General features: G+C 34.4%; 2 protein-coding genes across 9 annotated transcripts; one reads left to right on the top strand and one right to left on the bottom strand.

Moving 5' to 3' along the window:
• The first annotated feature begins 1032 nt into the window (after nt 1-1032).
• HCF208 (chaperone (DUF2930)) lies at nt 1033-4569 on the top strand. Of its 8 annotated transcripts, none has more exons than XR_001927122.2 (7): nt 1047-1359; nt 1439-1510; nt 1590-1733; nt 1858-2011; nt 2531-2722; nt 3661-3741; nt 3832-3894. XR_001927122.2 is itself a non-coding variant. In XM_088804527.1 (6 exons), exons 1-6 carry the CDS (start codon nt 1090-1092, stop codon nt 3684-3686), a joined length of 858 nt encoding a protein of 285 aa, XP_088660653.1. In that variant the 5' UTR covers nt 1047-1089; the 3' UTR covers nt 3687-3894. The 8 variants fall into 8 exon arrangements, 6 of the variants coding, with proteins under 6 accessions (XP_088660656.1, XP_088660653.1, XP_088660654.1 ...); XR_016025281.1 differs by having other exon boundaries at nt 3654-3741; XM_088804527.1 differs by having other exon boundaries at nt 3661-3894.
• CRR1 (Dihydrodipicolinate reductase, bacterial/plant) lies at nt 4167-6851 on the bottom strand. The gene is made up of 10 exons (XM_018117539.2): nt 6711-6851; nt 6505-6627; nt 6330-6404; nt 6178-6243; nt 5917-6012; nt 5654-5770; nt 5311-5403; nt 4755-4856; nt 4556-4642; nt 4167-4459 (listed from the first exon to the last, which is right to left on the bottom strand). Exons 1-10 carry the CDS (start codon nt 6819-6821, stop codon nt 4427-4429), a joined length of 903 nt encoding a protein of 300 aa, XP_017973028.1. The 5' UTR covers nt 6822-6851; the 3' UTR covers nt 4167-4426.
• Nucleotides 6852-13682: the final 6831 nt, after the last annotated feature.

The following is a 13682-nucleotide window of genomic DNA, read 5'->3' as shown; positions in this document are numbered from 1 at the left end:
TAACACCAAGGCAATCAGAATCAAACAAAAAGACACAAGTAATTCCTAATCAGCAAGGAGCAAAAAGAGCAGAAAAGTGATTCAGGAACCAGGACAAAGTCGACGCAACAAAACCTTTAGACCAACCAGCATAACGCTTCCTCTTCTGAAGCCACATTGCCTCTCCGCAAGGTAAAAAGGGAGGTGACCTTCCTCATCCGGGCCCCGCCGAACCATCAGTAGCTAAGCTCTCAAACTTGCCTTGAAAACAAAGGCTTGCTATTGGTGTGGGACTTGAGATTTAGGAAGGTTGATCTGCAAGTTAACAATAAAACAGTTGTCCAAGCTATCAAGTCTACATTGTCACATCCTTGCTCTAACTCAGATTTACTTCAAGCTATTCATCATCTTCTACAACGTCACTGGTCAGTGGTTTCACGACATGTTTATAGGGAAGGGAATAAAGCTGCAGATTTCATGGCTAATAATGGTTTTTCAATTCAGGAGAAATTTGTAACCTACACTAGCGCTCCTAGGAATGTTAAAGATTAGTTATTTCATGATGTATTGGACTTTGCGTACCTCGCATTATAAGAACATATATAATAGAAGTTCTCCATAAAAAAAATTATATATATATTTACAAGTCAAGATAAATCTTTTTAGTCATAATAAAATAAAAAATATTTAAATTGATAATTTAGTGATATATTAAATAATATAAATGTTTTTATCAATCAAAATTTTCTTTAATATTCATATATAAATCCATAAATAGATTTTAGATAATAGAAAAAGTTTGCTAATCAGAATGCTCGTATAATATAAGAAAATTCCTTGGTCAAACTTCTGAGGTATAATTTAACGCATTAAAATAGACTAAGGCTTCAATGGTATGCGCACATGAAGTTGAATTGAGTAGTAAAAGGCAAGCCCTCGGCCAGCCGTAGTTTTAGCCCAAATATCGAGCAATGTATCAATTTGACTCTCAAATATCGGCCACAGCCCAAACACTGAAAAGAAATTTGGAACCCAAACCAATCCGACCCAAGTTATGTGCGTTTTGCTTTTGATATCCTCAACCGTTAATTCAATTCAATGCTCTAGAAAATGAAAATGGTGATACTAACGACTAAAACCCTCCATTTCAATCCGATACTTCAGTTGAAAACCCCTCTCGGTTTTCGCCCCAAATTCGCATCAATCTCCGCTCGGTTGGACAATCCCCAGCAACGATTGAATCTCTCTGTTCTTAGATTCACTCTGGGTATACCTGGATTGGACGAATCCTATTTACCTAGATGGATCGGGTACGGGTTCGGTTCCCTTCTCATTTTGAACCACTTGTTTGGATCCGACTCCGTCACCGCGGCGCAGCTGGTAATTTGCCTTCTCCATCTTTTTTGCAATTTTAAATTTGTTTGATTTGAATTTCTCTCTCTCTCTTTTTTTGGTGTAGAGATCGGAGGCTTTAGGTATTTCATTGGCTGCATTTTCCGTTACACTTCCTTACCTTGGTAAATTTCTCAAGGTAATAATTTTTATTCAAATTTTATGTTCAATTCTAAAATCAAGTTTAGAGTTAAAGTTTGTAGGAACATGTTGCATAGGGTGCAACTCCAATAGATCAAACGACTCTGCCAGAAGGTGCTGAGCAAATCTTTGTCATGTCACAAAATGTGTCGGTTGCTCAGAAAGAAGATTTGGCTTGGGCAACATATGTTTTATTGCGAAATACGAACACCACCTCCGTGGTAAAAATCCCAATGATAAAACTACTCTATTCTCTCTCTCTCTCTCTCGGGAATTTAAAGCTGCTTTTCTTTTGAGTTATTGACAATTTTGTTTATGGTGATTTATTTATCTCAAATTTTGTAGTTGATATTAGCTGGAGGTGAATTATGTGTACGTGGATATTGGAATGTGCCAGATGTTGTTCCAAAAGATAATGTACTGGATTGGTTTAAAAGTAACATAGAAGAAACTGGCCTGTCTGATTTGACGGACACCCTCTATTTTCCTCAAACTGGAGGTAAATAATATTGTTAGCTTTTGTTTTTGAAAGGCAAATAGTCTTTCGTGGTGGTCTGATATTTGAAGTAATGAATAATTAGCTTCTAAGAACGTCTTAAGACTAGGGACTGTATTGTTGATTTTTGTGGCTATGCCTGGTTTCGTGTTTCATTGGACCCACCAAGACTAGGAAGGTTGCTGATAAAGTCTGTTGGTGCTGATGGTATAGACTCTGGTTCAAGTCCCATTGGCTGACCTAAACATTGTAACTGTTGTTCCCTCCTTCTTCCAAACTATCTTCAGGTGCTTACATAATGGAATGGGAAAATAATGTATTATGATCCTGGCAGTTACCTTTTTTTGAAGTCAACATTTGTTTGATAGAAGTAGGGCATAATCTAGAAAGCTTATAATAATAAATGGTGTCTGCGTGAGTGCTAAAATTTGAATGTTTGCTAATATATGAGAGCAACATTTTCCTTTTCAGTTATGGTTCTGTAAACTGTTCAGTCTGGGTCTAATGTGAAGATTTATTCAGATGCTGAATTCTGGAAGATGCTTCCCCAGGGGACACGTTCTGCCTTGGTACAACCAGTGCTACTAGACCCAAACCTAAGCAACAATGAGATGGGAAGCATTGAAGGTTTTGTCCTGCTGGCTTCGAGCATGAGATATGCATATAGCGATAAAGATAGAGCCTGGATAAGAGCAGTTTCAAACAAACTTAGAAGTAAGAACTAAGAACACTTGTATATATTTAAAATGGATGTGAGGCTTACCTTCATTCCTTTAATTTACTTCGCATTGTCTTTGTGAATCTGTTTTCAACTTCTCATGGGTTTGTTTGCTACTGTCTAGTCTTGGTGATCAAGCTTTTCTGTTTACAAATAGTATTAGCACTTGTGTTTCAATTTTGACTTGATGATTAGCAAGTTTAATGCCTTAAAAAATGCTAACCTTTTTTGATCTTTATCTGCATGTCTTTTGCCTAGATAGTTAAAGCTTTTGTGGGCTCCTAGTCACCAATACATTTACTGGCTTTTTATGTAGTAAGAGTCTTCATTCACTAATTGCGATATCAAATTTTTTCATAGTGCAAAGAATTCTCATTTTGTTCTGTATCTTCTAATCGAACGAATCCTAACCATATACCAAATGCCAGAAGGACAAAGAACTTGGCACTTTTATTACATTCTCTAAGCTGTAAATCTTACGTATACAGGAGCCTCTGCATCTAGGGACTGATAATTCATCTAAAAGAGCCAGATTATGCAGAAATGGAAATAAAGCTTGTCAAATTGTGTATTTATGTAGAGGCTCCTGTCCTTTGACCTTTCCAATGTATTTAGGAGCAATGTTATCTAGCCTAAAAAATTGTCAAGTGGCAAATATAAGCTTCATTTGCAAGAAACTGAAATATATGTTGTATCCTCATCATTTAAGGATTTGTATGAATATCATTGAATCCAATAAAGTTGTATTGATCGGTAAGGTGATACAAGCAATAATAATTTGCATACTCTTTGGTATTGGAATTGTAAATACATGGTTATTGGGCCAATGGAACTTTCTTGCTTGAAACTTAAGATCGTTTTTAACTCCATAACTAACGGTCATATCCCTTTTTTTCCCTCCATATTTGACGGTTTCATTGGTTGAAGTTTACAGGTTTCTGTATGCAATCTGAAATTTAAGATAAGTTGGGCTAAGGTTTATGATGGCGAAGATACTTATTTATTCCTGACAGAGGTAAACGTACCATTCATGAATTTAAGAAATTGAAAGAAACAGTTAATTCAAGAATAGAAAATCAGTTCTTAATCTCTTCTGAGGTTTTAGTACAAGGTATGGGTCATGTCTCGATAAAGGTGGCTGGAGAAGGTACAAAACTGATTATAAAAATGAAGGATACATTACCAGAAAGGTATATTAAATTATTTTATGTTGAATCTTTCAATTGTGGAGCATTATAGTTCCTTATCTATGAAGGGACATAGCTTTCTCAAAATTATGGTGTTTTTTTAGTTGAAGCTAATTTATGGAATTAAAATTGCTGTTTAATAGGTAAAATGACTTGGTGAAGGAACAAAAGTCATGTTGTTATTCTTGTCCTTAGACTTCAAAGCAGTAAGATGGATCTGAGCATATGAGAAAATTGGTGTGATAGCTGTATATGGTACCTTGACTAAACTGCTTTCATGCCTCAATTTTGAAGTCTCTTGCATATTTGATCAAATTACAACGATTTTGTCTCAAAGAAAAGTAAATGCATAAATATTTTTGCTTTTCCTCCATTTTAATGCAATCTTCCTCTGTAGATGTCTCTGCTGGAAGAATGACATCTATTCTTTTTGAAAATATTGGTCTGCAGGATGAAAATGATTCTCCACTGGATTTTCCAAGATCTGACTTATACACCAAGAATAATGGGATACTACAGAAATTTCTCCAGGCCATACACCAGATGCTGCCGAATTAGTAAAGACAACATCTGTAAGTTTACTTTTGTGATATGCTGAACAAGCTTGAAGAAAGACATGATATGTATTTTTCAATCAGTTACCTTGAGTCGAACAACCTTTCTAATAGCCAAGAGCAGGCCTGGCATGAGGCACTGCACATCTGTGATATCATGTTTGATGGTGTAAACCTGTGGCCAGCAGGGCAGCACTTGTGGATTAGAGTGGGAATGAGGAGACTATCCTAGATAATGCTGCTTAATAAAATCAATAACAAGGAACAGACTGTTCCAGAGAGCATACCTCTCCTGGGCCTGAGAAGTAAACTGTTGTACTAGATGGAAGCCCAGGAAGGACCATGCTATGAACACGCACCCCATCTTCACCCAGTAATTGGCCCCTTGCCTTACAAAGAGGGAAAGAAATGAAAAATGAGCCACCTTATCATTCTTGAATTCTAAAACAGGATTGAAAGTTTTACGCTTATGTGCTTCTGTTGATTTTTTTTTTGACATCAATCTCATCAATGAAAATCTCTCTCCATTTCTCCATTTCTCTCGTTCTACTAGTGTGAAACCAATCAGACAAACTCAGATAATAAATATGATGAAATTTCCTATGCTTTTTTAGTAGCTCTTTATGGCAGTTAGCCCAAATATCAATTATATCTGACAAGATAAAAATCATGACTATAGTTTAAGGTTTCTTTTTCTTCATTTGTTCAGCTTTAACGCCATACTACAAGTCTTTCCCTACTTTCTAATTGTCAGCACCGACATTGGAAAAGATGAAACAAGAAGGCCAATTCTAATTTTGACACCACAATTGCTCTAACATCATTTTTTGCATCTATGCTTACCAAAACATCAGTTGCAATGTCTTCTCTGTTGTAGATCTGACCAAGGTTAGATAGGTTGTTGGCAATCTGGACGGCATCTGGTGAGGGAAGATCCTGTCATCAATGACAAGTTTAGCATCTTCAACAGATTATCGACAAGGTATGGGTATCTTGGAGTTATGTACTTTAGATAGTTATCAAAGTATACATTCAAGATTATGTATATATACTTTATTGCATCACACATTTATTATAAGCTTGTTTATTTCATTTAAGTTTGGATAACTTCTATTACTACTGCATCTCATACATTTATAATGAAATCTACAAAAAATATAAACTTTAATATGGACTTATGTCTTACTGTTGCATGTGCTCTTGATTCGACAATTTCTGCATTATTGTAGTGGAAGGAAGCTGAAATGGCAGCTTGCTGGAGGAGAATAGATCCTATGGACAGAGTTGGTGCAACTAGGCAACCCTGAAATATTTCATTAGAAACTAATTGCAACAAGTTATTTGATAGAGATAAAAAATTGTCTAATAATAATAAGCACAACTGTTCAAAGCACTATAAAGTTTGTTAGAAATTATTGGACATCGAAATATATCTCACCCTGTCCTCACCATGCTGGCTTTCTCACAGAATGCAGATAATGCTGATATTGTGTCAAGCTTAATTCGAGGCACATAAACCACACTTTTCAGGCCAAATGCTGTTGCCTATGAGAAGTATAAAGCATGGGATCAGAAAAACTATGATCATTTATTCAAGTATAACTTTTGGAATAATAGGTTTTTGGTGGTTACACAGAATATGGTTCATTGTGGCTTATTCACTGAGTCTATAGAAGTAGGCTGATAAAAGAATATATTTAGATGCCGAACCTGTTTCACATTGTCGTAAACTGCTGAAGGCTCAGTAAAATCGACAACAACGCCTGTCTCTTTGGACTGATAGAATCCAGTGAAGATCAAAAGGTAGGGACTGATGAAGGTTAGTATATGAAATGAGGGTTACAGTGGTATGAGAATGTTACCTGAGATATCGAACCTAATACCATAGTGAGATCATTCATTATGGGGATTTCTAGAGGCTCTTCCATATCACACACCTGATTTAGAGAATGAAACCATTTCAAGTTGAATATATAGGCAAGAGACTATTGAGGGATAAAAGTGCATGGAGCAAGAAAGGAATGAATAAGTTTAAACCTTTCCTATATCTTCTCCTATAAAATAGGAATCCACCGCCCCCGCAACCTCCATTCCTCTAGCTTTCGTCACAGCAACTACTGCAGCCCGTCCTATTTCCTTTGCTGCTCCATTTACAACAACCTGTTCCCCACATGAGGAAGAAAGAAGTTTCTACATGAGCTGTTTTGAGCAGACGAGTTTTCAATGAGGTTGTGAACCATTACCTTAATATTGTTTTGAGAAGGTCGCACTGAGCAAGTGAAGGAAGGTCTAACTCTGGCATTGCGAGGAAGTTGTTGGATAGCACAATGAAAATGGCAGCTCAGGGCCGCCATGGTTCAGTTCTTTCGCTGATAACGGTAAAGCTTCTTTGTCTAAAACCCTCTCTACTAACACAGAACGCATACTTTTGTTACTGGGATAAGGTTTGTGTGGGTTTTGATAGGCCTGGTTCGGAGATAAATTCTCTGACGGCGACATTCACGTCCGTTGTGGCACGTGCAATTGGAGAATTGGGCAGCTAAGATGGGAGAATGCTTAGCACTACTTTATTAATTTTTTTATTTTTTCCGTTTAAAGTTATTTAAAATCATGTTATTGGGTGGAGACATAAAATTTTGACTGTTGCTTTGTGATTTATCAATAAATGGATATTGAATTGATGTGCCACCAAATCTAAAGTTGTCTCGTCCACTTAATACGTGCAGTGTAGATTAATTATGATCCATGTCGTTTATATGTATATTTGAAGATGAAAATTAAACATGGAAGCGGACTTATACAATCGAATGCCTCATCCAAATGTGTAAAACTTTATGATGATACCCTTTTAGCAAGAATTTTTTTTACTGAGACAGGTGGGGACATTGCTGTTGAGAAGAAATAAACCTCTCATTCCAAATGGGTAAATAACTCGAAAGACGTAAAATCAATGATCAAAGGACCATTATATATGATTGAAAATATATATTGAGATTGATAGCCTAAATGACGCCATTCTTCGTGCTTTCAAAATACATAATTTCTCACCAAACCGGCTGGAGGTTTGCTTGCAAAAATGATGACGGGAAGTAGACTTTACCATTATAGATGTGTGACACTTCAAAATTTTTGCTTCGTTCCGTAATCAGGCTGATAATTGATTATATATATATATATATATATATATATATATTTATTCCAAACTAGGTCATGACTCTGCAGACAATTGATTGATTGCTAATGATTTCCAACTTACATACTCACATTTGCTTCGTACCTCAAGAACTCCATAAAGCAAATCCACTTTTTGAAAGACCAATGGATTTTCATAGCTTTTATTTGCAGCGTCGTAATAACAAACTTTATAAAGTCATTGATTAACAGACAAAATCTTCTTCTTAATCATACCTTAAGTCTTTTATGCGAAAAAGAAAAGAGTAATGAGGTAGTAGAATTATTAGACACATGGAAACCTCAAGACTCCCATAGAAACATATACATAAGGAACTTTGCAGAGTCAACGGCAGGGATATATTAACTTGATAGAGATAAAGGTAGGGACTTAAGGATCCCACCGTTGATTAGCGAGAAAGAATTGTCAAATGATGATGAGCTGTAAGCCACGTGGCTTCTTTGGTTAGTCAGAACAATAATTAAATGAGGCAATCTATATGCATAAGGCGAGGAGCAAAAGCAATGATAGGCCTTCAAAGGACAAACCCTTTAGAAGAAGAGAGCAAACCCAATTATAGTTTCATCCCAAGCACCATATTTTACCACCATCATTACCTTCATCTTAGCCTTGCACCTCCACACTTTTTGCCCAATATGTATATACATAGAAAATGAAAACTAAGTCTGCCCTGCCCTTACACTTGCAGACATGGCAATATGCTTTTGTTTAAAAAAAAAGAAAAGAAAAGAAAAGACATTGAGCAAGGTTATATTAATATAATAATTAATGTCAACATACCTATTTAAATCCAATTGTATTCATCTCAAATAACCCAACTCAGTGTAGATTTAATTATGATTAACTAAGTGTTAATCATATTCAACATCGATTCACATATGGATTTGTACATTTTTATGATGATGTTTATTTAACTAAATATACTAATTTATTTCTTCCAAAAAATATATATTAATTTGATAATCTTGTTAAATAGTATATATTCCACCGTGGATGTCATATGTTATGCCTTCCATGATTATCATTAACTTTTATATATCTTATATACATATATATAATTTATGAGCTGTTATCAATTAGAAGATGGGAGGAGGAGCAGTATGTAGTTTGATGACATGCAAGTTGGGCAACGTCAAAATCAAGCCGAAATTATGTCAAATTGCAGATAAAATGGACCGCATGCATCAGATCAGATGAGATTGGTTGTTTTCTTCTCCTCCTTTTTCTTTTTTTGGTTGACTTGAAAGACAAATAATGTGTGCTGCTGGTTTGTCACTAAATAGTGAACAGCGTGTGTTGCTTGTGAGCCATGGTACCCCTCCCTTCCTGCTTCCTTGCCTCTTTCTCTTTGTAAAAGCATGGCCTAGCGTCCCATCTTTTTCAATGGCCTTCTCTATGCCGTGACATATCATTTGACATTATCACTGATTTTCCTTCTCCTAACAGTACACATATATGTATATATGTATGCTACTGCTTGGTTTTTACTATTTTATTCATGATTCTCAAGTTATTTTAGGTCCCAACCAACGTTAATTTCCCTTAAAAGCTTATGTACGTTCCCATTTCAGCTACCTTTTTATTATTGTACAATTCAACCATAATTAAACCCAAAAAGTTCTCAAAAGAAGCCCAAAAAAAATTATATTATTACTAGTTTACCTTTTTTTCCCCTTAGAAATGAAAAATAAAAGCTTGCTCTCCACTCAACTCTCCCAACAAAATGTAAATAGCTGAAGTAGAGTATATATGGTATTAAAAATCTTGTGGTATCACAAATAAAGATATGTGCAATATACTATTATAATAAGTACTATAATAATAATGATAATAATAATTAATTAATTATTATTATTATTATGATGATGATGATTGACTGAATATTGTCAATGTTTGTTAAGTCACATTGGTGCAGATACCGATCCATTGTATATATGTAGCATCCAAGTAGTTTTCTTGATAATTGTCTTTGAATTTTCCTACTTTCTTTATCATTTGATTAGTGGTTAGATTTTCATTTTCAAAATTAATTAAAAATAAGATATTATAAAGAGACCTTCTACCACCCCCCGATATATTTATTCTTTGGCGCTTGCTTGGAAATAACATGAAATCGAGTAATCCATCGTAATCCATATCTAATAAAAGTAATGCAAAATTACGATAAAACATCTGAAAATTGCTTTTCCCTTAAAAGTAATACTGAAAAGCATTATGTCTAATATTGCTTAATGGACATGTAAATAAATATATATACATACATATTTATATTTATATTTATATATGTCTCCGACCCTTTCTTTTAATATAAGAGAGTTCCGTGAGGAAACCCAAATCCCAAATTAAAAAAAAAAATAAAGGGAAAAAAATATTAAATGATTGCAATGTCGGATTACAAGACATGCCATGCCCACTGCGGGATCACAATAGCTTGCTTTTTGGAAGCCTGTGTGGGGGGCCATTGACAAGATTGAACGGCTGTGATGCGCTGATGCTCTTATAAAAACTGTTGATGATAATGATCATACAAAGAGACGGCAACCAGCCAGCCATTGAGACCAGATGTATGTTCAAAGGTAAATACCAAATGTCACCTCAACAGGATACCTCCCAACAAATCCTCTACCCACCAAAGGGATTGCACTGCCTTACCTTACCCTTTCTTTTTTAATAAATTATATCCGACAACAAATAGGTTATTTCGATCTCAAGATAACACCATAAATGTACTGTTTTTTTCACTCATTTTATTGTAGACATTACCTTCCTTCCTTCTATATAGCATCAACCAGATACTATTGATATTAGAATTTAAAATCTTTTATTATTGGAACGAAAAAATGTAATTTATTGAATTAATTTCTTATTGATATTTTACCATATCTCTTTACCTTTTAGATTTCTTTATCAACCATGAATTTCAATTTTTATATTTGACTGGAAACAAAAATTTATATTTGATACATTGGTAATTTATAGCTTCTATACACTCAAGTCATCATAAAGGACCATTTCATTATATTAAAAAAATTAAAAAACTTGATAATAAATAATGATAATTTCCTTAAATTTTAATTACATAAAAAATAAACTCAAATTTATTTCTCTCTCGCCCATCACCTCTACCTCTTCCTTTGCTTTTCTTCTTTCAAACATGATCTCTCATTCTTCTTCCTTTGTTTTTTCTTTTAAACTCGATCACTCACCTCATATCTCAAAACAACAAAACCACATTAACGTAGAAACTTTCTTTTTTCTTTTTCGTGAATATCAAAGAAGTCTTAAAAGGAAAAAAGGAAGTTCAATTTTACGTCTTAAGTCATGTTAACAAGGGTAATTATAATTGAGTTGAATTGGATTGTTTTTGTTCAGAAATGTAGTGTGAAGAAGCAAAATATGGTAATAATTCTATGGGCATGGGGTTGATTAAGACTTAAAAATTTTGAGATTAATGACTTGATAATGATGGTTAATGGTGGTTTAGATACATATCGAAAGGTGAAGTTAAACTGTTTTGTCATAACAATTAGGAAGACAAGAAGATTCATTAATTCAGACACCTCTACGTCGTCTAAAATACTAAGTGCACAAAAGACAGAATGAACAATGAATGTAAATAAAGATGCGACATGAGAATAAATAGTGTAATTAATTTTTTTCTCATTTTTAATTAAATTTTAAGTTAATTGTAACAATATCAATATTTGTTACAACGAGAGGTCCAGACTAAAAGGTAATACAATGGCAATAAAGCATTAGATTATGCTTTGCTATAACTAAGTAGTAAAACATATATTTGGAAAGATTTCTTTTCATTTTTGAATGCATTATTAGAAATTAGACAATTACCTATAAGTAAATATACAATGGGGTACTGTTACGTTATCACGTGCTACATAGGCCAAAGTCCCACAGAAATATTAGGAAACCATTGGGAACAAAAGCATTCTCCCTTCCCATGACCCTATTTTTAAATACCCTTGGGTCGGTATCCTGTCCCCAATCAAACATGCCCCAATACCCCATTATTACTTAAATTAAATTTCTAACATTTTTTTATCAAAACTTTAATGATAATATCATTTTATTTTTAATTATCCCAAAAAATGAAACAAACACTTAGAAAAGTGCCATTATTATAAATATCCTTTCAAGTTTGGACAAACCCATAGAACACAAAACAACAACAACCGGCATCTTGAACAGTGGGTTGCACCGTCCCGATCCAACCTACGCATGCACCAGAATATTTTTCCCATACGCACAAGTTTTACCACTTGGAAAGGACTTTCTGAACGGCCTGGAAAGCGCCACGTGTGCATTCTCACTCTTGTCCGTTCACACGTGTGGGGAGTGTCGGTGGCTGACGACAAAGTCAGACCTGACCTCATAGGAAAGAAAGAAAAGAGTAAGCGGCAAAAGAAAAATCAAAAGCGTAAAAGAAATTTTGCAGGGGTAGGGGGACCCTAGATTTTTGGTAAACCCGATAAATTGCACCCATCATTGGGGGAAACTCTAGTGCGACAGTTTTAGGTGTAAGACAGATGCGCTATGAACTAACAGCCATTAGATCTTTCCGAGTTAAATCTCAACCACTGATAACTCGACAAGAAAGTTGTGGTCACCGAGTTATCAATGGCCCAGATTTGACGCAGGAACATCTAACGACTATTAATCCATCGCACATCTATCCCGTACTTAGAATATTCGCATAATATGATCGTCACACCTTGTGACACAAAATAATTTTACAACATTATTTTGGGTATTTTTTAACCGTGAGAGGCTTGTTAATAGATTTTTTCTGTGCTAGAAGGAAGACAAATGTTTTGGTGAAATTTTGCTATTCCGATAGCAAATGGCAAGGCAACCCCCTGATATGAAAGCTACTTTGAATCTTTCTTCTTTTCTCTTTTCTGTTTTTTCCTTTACAATTTACGGTACAATTCTATTATTTCGCCTTTTAGGCAATATATATGCCCTTAATTCTATAACGGAGACTTCCATGAGGTCGAGCTTTATTCTGTTGTGCTCAAACTGAAACAAAAAAGAAGAAGAAAAAAAAATACTTCTGATACTCTTCCATCCTACTAAATGACATGAGGTACCTTGTGCTATCATCATTATATAAAAATAATATAGTCATGAGTTGAAGCTTAAAGCAAGGGAGAAGGGGACAAAAGGAGCTGGTAGTAAGTTAATTTTTTGTTCTAGGAACAAATTCAATAAATTAATTAATGGAGACGAGTGTTTGAACAAGCATTGTTTGTTACATACCACCGCCATGCATGTATTGACAGGGATTGGTCAATTAAGCAGCCATCCCATGAATGGAATTATTAGTTTCGGAATTTTAATCCAATGTTGTGTCTGTAACTACAACCATCCTTTATCTTTATGCTTCTCCCTATGATTCCAAAGCTGATAGGTCGGCCCCTCTTGATCATTCCCGTCACATAAACGGGATATCCCCCTTTTTATCACTACTAAATATATACTATTACCTTTTAATTAATTATTATAAACACAATTTCTTCCCTATTCCTTTAGCACGTTTTATAGTTATCCCGCCAATCATAACAAAGTACAACATTGAAGGCGAAATGTTCATTGTCTTTGATGTAAATATAATTTTTGCATCTTTAATTATTTGGCTAGACATCTAATTAATGTAGCATAGAATTTTCTTTAGATATGATATTGAATTATGTAATGAAAATTAGTTTTCTTTTATTTTATAAATCATATATTATTTGTCATCAACTCAAAATTAATTTTCTTTTATTTTATAAATCATATATTCATAAACTGAATATATATATATATATATAGGTGGGGCTGCCTTTTCTATTTTGGGTAAATTTTCATTTCTAATGCTATGGTAGCACAAGTCCCTTTTTCCTTTTCTTTTCCCATTTCCCAATTATAAAGTAAAATAATTTTGTGGTGCACATTATCATAAAAAATTCAAGCTTAATTATCTTAAATAGAGAGATAGTAAACACTAAGATTCCGTTTAGTA

Source organism: Theobroma cacao, chromosome 3 (genome assembly GCF_053813885.1).
Source record: "Theobroma cacao isolate CCN51 chromosome 3, ASM5381388v1, whole genome shotgun sequence".
In the NCBI taxonomy this organism is placed as follows: Eukaryota; Viridiplantae; Streptophyta; class Magnoliopsida; order Malvales; family Malvaceae; genus Theobroma; species Theobroma cacao.
Note: the sequence above shows the minus strand (reverse complement) of the source record. Positions and strands in the feature narration are given on the sequence as shown.

Excerpts from the sequence above, each read along its gene's own strand:
- HCF208 (XM_088804527.1), top strand. The coding sequence starts at position 1,090 with ATGAAAATGGTGATACTAACGACTAAAACCCTCCATTTCAATCCGATA. Across the intron at positions 1,360-1,438 it reads CCGTCACCGCGGCGCAGCTG|AGATCGGAGGCTTTAGGTAT; the intron begins GTAATTTGCCTT and ends TTTTTGGTGTAG. Across the intron at positions 1,511-1,589 it reads ACCTTGGTAAATTTCTCAAG|GGTGCAACTCCAATAGATCA; the intron begins GTAATAATTTTT and ends CATGTTGCATAG.
- CRR1 (XM_018117539.2), bottom strand. The coding sequence starts at position 6,821 with ATGGCGGCCCTGAGCTGCCATTTTCATTGTGCTATCCAACAACTTCCT. Across the intron at positions 5,404-5,653 it reads AATCAAGAGCACATGCAACA|GATCTTCCCTCACCAGATGC; the intron begins GTAAGACATAAG and ends CATTGATGACAG. Across the intron at positions 4,460-4,555 it reads GAAAGGTTGTTCGACTCAAG|CATCTGGTGTATGGCCTGGA; the intron begins GTAACTGATTGA and ends CTAATTCGGCAG.